At 43.5% G+C, this 6,928-nt stretch overlaps 1 protein-coding gene across 1 annotated transcript; it reads right to left on the bottom strand.

The window, feature by feature from the left end:
- On the bottom strand, positions 1–5,384 carry SWSAP1 (SWIM-type zinc finger 7 associated protein 1). The gene is made up of 2 exons (XM_007423026.3): positions 4,069–5,384; positions 1–3,387 (listed from the first exon to the last, which is right to left on the bottom strand). The coding sequence occupies exons 1-2, from the start codon at positions 4,426–4,428 to the stop codon at positions 2,833–2,835; spliced, it is 915 nt and encodes a 304-aa protein (XP_007423088.2). The 5' UTR covers positions 4,429–5,384; the 3' UTR covers positions 1–2,832.
- Between the last annotated feature and the right edge of the window lie 1,544 nt (positions 5,385–6,928).

The raw sequence follows: 6,928 nt of genomic DNA, 5'->3' as shown, positions 1-6,928 counted from the left end.
TTCATGAAGGGGTTGATGAGCTGAAGAGTTTGGGGACTCCTGCTTTAGGGGCTGATCTACCTGACAAGCCTGCCCCAGCACAAATATAGCCCAGTGGCCATTTCTTAAAGGCAGGACACACATCTTCCTCTATCTGCACCCAAGCAACCTTTGCCTCTCTTTTTCTGCTACACTTCAAACATGTTTTCCATCTAGGTTCAGCTCAAATGATGTTGCCTGATTTGATTGCTGTGCCCCATTTCATTGCAGGCAGACCCTTCTGCTCCAATTGGCTACTGGAAGATCCTTGCCCCTCCAGTAACTGTCTTCCAAGACCATTTCTTTCTCTTTTTTTCACAAGTTCACCAGTAGAACAGCAAAAGCTCCTTTTGGGGGGGGGGTCTGAGAAACTATGGCATTAAAAATATTTTTACAGGCTCACTAATAGATCAGTGAAAGGATGGACTTTTTAAAATTGGCCCAGTGGTGATCAGCAGGAGAATCCACCGACTAGAGGTCATGTAAACATGATCCACACTGATCATCAGGCCATCACTTTGGCCAAAGCAAAGTCAGGGGATAAAATCTGAAAAGGGATTCCTTAATCTGGCTTCATTTCCAGCCAGTTTGTACCCGGGGTGGCAAGCAGCCAAAGGCATCAGTGGTGAAAAGCCCTTCTGACACTATCCAGGCAGACATTTTAGAAGGCCTCTCCGAAACAGCTTCCAGAGAGAACATAGAACAGCTACAGTGCAGAGTAGGACTCTATTCTAGTGCCCCCTCCCTTCTGCCAAGTGCTAGCACATCCATGTCAATGAGAGGAAATGAAGCAGCCACCCTTTCCTCAGGAATCAGAGTGCACAGAATACCCTCCTAACTGACCAAATACTATACCAGCTATCTCAACTTTGTGCTCTCCAGTGTGGGCCAATTCCCATAATTCCCAACTACATGGACCAGCTGGGGAAAGCTGGAATGTATATGAGATGGGATTTATATATACACAGGGCAAAGAACTGTTTACCAAAAAAAAAAAAAAATCAAAGAGGAAAACATTCCAGTGTTTAAGTTACAGACCTCAGCCAGTTTCTAATAGTAAAGTGTTTGCCATCATTTAAATTCCTAGTAGGGAAAAATTAAGTTCAACAGCTGAGAAAATTAAGAGGCATCCATTTCTTCTGGTTATATTCCAATAGTATTATAATTAGATCCTGGTTAAAATATGCCACAGGGTTATTCTAAGGAAAACATCAGCAAAATCAGGAGCTTCAGGGACATACATGCAAAAATATATATCATTTTTATTAATATTATCTCTATTTTATATCTTTAGTCAGCCAGGAAAGTGAACTGGAACTGCAATTCTGATTTTGCAGGCTCGAGTTTAACACAACTTGAGTTAGACCACATAGCTTAGTGTGACAGCAATCCATGAGTTGTCATCTCTGGTTCAAGAAAAACTAAGGTCACCTTGTTATCTAACTTGCACAGGACTCCACATTTTCTGGAGGCTCAGATCACAAAATAAACTTAAAATGGTTCATACTTCTGCATGCATTCCTTAAAACAAGGATAGGCAGACTGTAGATTGGCACTGCCTTGATCAGAAACAACTCTCAATGGTTTAATATCAATGAGTCTTAAGTTCCCCTTAAAATTAAGCACTGGAAGAAAAATACAAAAAGATGCGTGCGAGCTCCAAGTTTGTACTGGCCCTGGAGATTCTAGTGGAAAGGACATCTGACAACTCAAAGCCTATCCATTCTGCCCCAAACATGTTTCTGCTTTTTGAACCCCCACAATGACTTAACAATGCATAGGACTATCAGGAGCTGATATGAATTAAACTCCTAAAACAGGCTGGGGAAGGCAGTGTGAAAATGATGGGGTAATGGATCTGAAGGATGATGTTGCTCCATCCTCAAAAAGATGGCCCACTCTGAGATGAATAATCAGTGGACTTCACCCCACCCCAATCAAATGAAAAATCAATGCAATGCCAGGAAATATTTGAAAAATAAATCCCCTCATTACTTTGCACCTCTAAATGTGCCCCATTCATCAGGTCACAGCTCAGTGGTGCTGCTTATTTTTAGCAGACATGAAGCACAAAGGTCCAGCCCTACTCCCATGATTTAATTGAGCTCTCATTATTTCAGTAAGATTTCTATGGAGCTCAACCCAGTGGATTGGGCCCTTTGTTCAAACAGGGTGTTAAGTGGGTTGAGATTTGAATTAGTGCTTTCCACCTGAAAGCACTGTTTGAAACCAATAAGGAAACAAAAGTACCCTAAGCAAAAGAATGCAGAAATCCCCCCCCTTCCCTTCTTGTTCCCACTATCTCTTTTGGCTGGAAGGATCTCAGCACTATTAATTAACATAGCAGATCTTGGGAAAAAAGTGGTTGTGGAATAAAGTATGTATCCGGAAGGGCCAGAGAAGCCCTAATGTCTATGTACACATAGGAAGCTCATTTTTTATCTTTCAAATAATAGGATGAGCTTTAAAAAAGATGAAACTCTGATTTCATTCCCAACTGTGATTTGGAGCCTTCTAGGAATATTCAGAAGTTATGTTTTTTTGAGGCCTTTTTCACCAACTAGGACTGCTAGAATGATGCATTGCACATGTTGTAATCAGAAGTACAAGGACACCAGGACATACAATATGGCTGATTAACACCTACACTTTCTATTTCCAGAACCCAGGCTTCTTTTAACCGATCAACTTGCAGTTTAGTCTAAATGAAAATCAACCCAAACTTTGATTCAAAAAAAAAATATCACATTTCGTATTAATGGAAGGTATGTTTGCTGTAGATCAAAGGATCGTCCAGAAGCAATCAGCAACTCCTTAAGACTGGGAGCTAGGCACAGTGGCATCAGCTTCAGAAACAGAAGGCCTATTTCCTGAAACTGTGTCATTCTCAGTTTCATTTTTGCATGGCAATGGAGAGATTGTCATGCTACCTTGTGCATCAAATTTCACCATCCATTCTTGATCCTTTGTCCCTGGCTGCAAGAGATGTGCTCTAATCAGCTTGGTTAAACCTTGGTTATCTAAACCAATGTCCACCCCAGTGTCTGGATGCAGCCACAGATGAGCTGGGAAGTAGTGTTCAATGGCTGAGAAATGTTCTGCTTCTTCCCCAGCTTCTCCAGGAAACTTCATGGAAACAATCAGTTGGCAACCCACAGACAAATGGCTACGTTTCTGACTGAAGTAATTAGATGTGTCCAGCAGCAGGGCCACAAGCTGGGCTGCTGTACAGGGACTGGAACAACTGTTCAGATACTCTTCCAAACCATCCAGCACAATCATGGAGGAGCTACTAGATAAGGTTTGGTGCAGGGAGGCCACCAGCTGTAGCAGCTCCTGGAAGGAAGCTGGGTATAGGAAGTGGATTCTCTTGAGAGAAAAAAGAAAACACATTAGTGACCAAGGTTGTTAAACACAAAGCCATTATGGATATCAGTATGGCCTTTGTAAAACATTTTCCATAAATTATGGCAGATATTGAAAAGCTGATAACCCAGAATTCACATCTTGCAATAAACACCCAGCACTGGGCTAGAGTCACTGATTTTGAAATCCATCCCCATAGCAGGTTAATGTGTTATCAAACATACAATGTGCCTTTGTTCTTACAGATGTTCAACATTATTCAATATACTAATCATTTGGGGCCCATGGGCCATTGTTTAAGCCTACAAATATTTACCTGAAATATATCTGAAATTATTTCCCCTCCTAATAATATTCTTCCAAATAAAACTTCTGCGAAAAGATTAATCAAGATAGAGAAAATAGGTTGGCTTTCTCCCAGGCCTTCTGGAGACCCAGAGAATGAAGCTAAATCCCTAAAAATTCTGGTGATGCCCCCACGTGACGCAAGTCATAGGAAATGTTGGAGGAGTAAAGTTGCTAACTGCCAAATGTAAAATAACAACCCGGTCAATTCCCGACCGGGAATGCACCGTTACTCTTATGCAAAAGATACATCGTCTATCTTGCACATTGCAGGGACAATCCTTTTCCACTTTCCACACAGGTTCGGGACTGCAAGGCCTACCCCCGTTTCGTTCACACCTGGATGGCTCCTGCTCCCGCTGCTTTCCCGCCCGGAAGCCGCTCCAGGGGCCGCGGCGCCAAAAACAGCACACGAGCCGAGGAGACAACGGAGGCACCTACTAGTGCAGCGCGGAACAAGAGTGTAGAACGACCCGAGCCGGTAGGCCCGAGAAGCAGCAGCGGCCGCGGACGAGGCCCTACCGCTCCCGCTCCCGCTCCCGCCATCACCAACTCCAACTCCGGCTCCGGCTCCGACATAGTCAGAGCAGAACGCTGGTTAGAAGCCCGGCCGCACTGCGACCAATCCGAAGGCTCCATTACCGCGAGGCTTAATGCCGCCAATATAGCCGTTTTCATGAGGTACACAAATAACGTCATCCGCTTAAGCCAATTAGAAACGGCAGTCACCGCCAGGTGGCCAATCCATGAATCCGTTTTCAGAACTTTCTGATGCGTGGATTGAAACGTGACGCCGAGAAGGACACGCTTGAGATTGAACGCTGCTCGGTTCTTACGTTTCCCCTGGGGTTGAGTTGCGAAGACTTGAGCGTGGGGACGATGATTGCGCTGCGGCTCTTCGAGTGCCGATTTCCGGACGCGTTTCTTAATGAAATGCAGGCTCGTTGCTTTTTGCTTTTTATTGATTCACTTCCTGGGCGCCTGGTTGGTTTCATCTTTAGCGCTGTTCTAAGAATTGTTATCGAAAGGTACGGAGGAAGCGCCCGGGTAAAGCAGGAGACAGGACAGCCTTTGGCAGCTGTACCTTTTTTTTACAGTGCATGGCTGCCTGAGGTGCTTTACCACGTGCTGCCAAGAGAACGGCAGATTCACACTGGGGGGAAAACGCAGCTCCTCTCCAGAAACTCTTACCGTGCCTGCACATGGCCAGATAGAGAAGTAGGATGTTTAAACCGAACATGGACAAGATGGGCTACGCAAGAGATCCTGGTAGCATAGGAACAGTGGGGTAGAGGCTGCACAATTTATGGGAAGGGTATCACAGGGGTAGTATCACACATCTCAGTAACTGTAGTAGAGGGACTATTAATGTTACGGGTTTTCAGGGCATCTAGTTGATCGTGGTAGAAATATTACTTGATCCAACAGGTGTTTCTTTTAGGGTTCATGTTGGTGGTAGAATCGTTCAGTTTGCAAGACTATAACTTGCATCCCTAACAGGGTTTTGATGCATTTGAGGAACAAAAAAGGGTCCTGCCAGCAACCTAAAGCTGAAGTTTAGACAAGGAGCCATTCGTGGTTGATCTGTAATTCATATCACATCAACCCAGATCTCTAATGAACCCTTTACGTTAGGCAAGCCTTCAGGCCTGTTTGGGAGTGTCCCTTGATTGTTGATGTTTTATCTATCAATAGCTACTTTTAATTGAATACTTTGGGTATACAGTATTTTAACCCTGCTTATTCTAAGTTTTAAAGGATGGATTGAGAAATCTATTCATAGTTCTCAAAAGAAATACAATTAAAAATGTGAGAGAACTGAACTTTGCTCCATTAGTTGCTTTGGTACTGTCTTAAAATATTTCTGGTGATAGTGGTGTACCAAAGTCAGAGGGTCATCTTTTTCTGTATAGGGTAGGCCTGCACAACAAACAGCCCATGGGCCATATGTGGCCCATGAAGCAGCCTTGTGCTGCCTGCTGGTGTCTTTTGAAAAATAACGAATCTATTGCCACCACACATCACCACTGCCAGGAAGGATTTGCTGCTGCTTAGGTTCTCCCAACCCCTTCTGAGACATGCTACTGAGCATCTCCAACACTTCCAGACCTCCCAGACACTCTGCTGCTAGCCACTAAACAGCTGATCAGCTCACCAGCTATTCCTTGGAGGCTCACAATTATTTTTAAAGTACTCATCTGCCCCTTTCCCCTTTATGAAGTGAGCAGACCTGGTATAGGGTCATATAAATAGCATGTCTCACTATATCCCACCATTTTACTAATCAGTGTAGGAACCTTCAAATACTGCTATAGTCAGATATTCAAATAGGGATTTTTTAAAAACAACCAATGGGATCTGGAAATTTACCTTTCCAAAAAAAAACAAACATGCAGTTTTTGATGCTACGCTAGTTGGCTAAGGTGCTTGTTCCTATAAGGTTTTGAAGGAGGATCCTTCACTGTGCATGCTTTGTATTCTTAATCTGGGGTGAACCTTATAATTTTACTTCAGTTCCTAGGTCCCTGAGTTAACCACCAGTATCTAGTTATTTACTTAGTGCTGGCTGCTTATCACTACCTGCTTCTTCTTCCACTCTGTCTTTTTAAATCTAACTTCCTGTAAGAAGACAACTGACTGAGGCTGAGGAGCATTGGCTTAAGCTACAATCCCACCTCATGGAAAGCACAAAAAGCTGTTTCTTGGTTATCTTCTTGAAACTGCTGTCAATCATTTGGGGGATGAGGAGAGTAAAGCTTGTACTGGAGCGCAATGTCTGTGACTATTCCATTTGTACAATGTTTCATATTTTTATTGGTTCCTTTTAAGGAACGCTTTTACTGAGCCCTCTGAAATTTGCAACAAACCAACCAAAACGCAAGAGGAATCTGAAACACGTCTCGGAAGCCTTTATTAGCAATCCTCTCTTTTTCTCTAGAGGCACCCACTATGTACTAGCTGCCTTGAAACTTTCTGAAGCCAAGACACTGGTGTAGCTCCTTGGTGGAGCACAGTTTGAGAAACTGGAGAAAGTTCAAACTGGCTTCTTCAGAAAGTTATTTCGGGTAGCAAAAGGTGTGCCTAACACTGCTCTATGTTCAGAGGCAAGGCTTATAAAAATCAAAAGAAGGGTACAGCTGCGTGCGCTCAGATATTGGCTCAAAACTCCTTTTCAGCACGAAGGTCTGGCACATCTTAT

This window comes from Python bivittatus, unplaced genomic scaffold (genome assembly GCF_059951505.1).
Source record: "Python bivittatus isolate LINGU-HERP-01145 unplaced genomic scaffold, Pbiv_v1 ctg000220_np1212, whole genome shotgun sequence".
In the NCBI taxonomy this organism is placed as follows: Eukaryota; Metazoa; Chordata; class Lepidosauria; order Squamata; family Pythonidae; genus Python; species Python bivittatus.
Note: the sequence above shows the minus strand (reverse complement) of the source record. Positions and strands in the feature narration are given on the sequence as shown.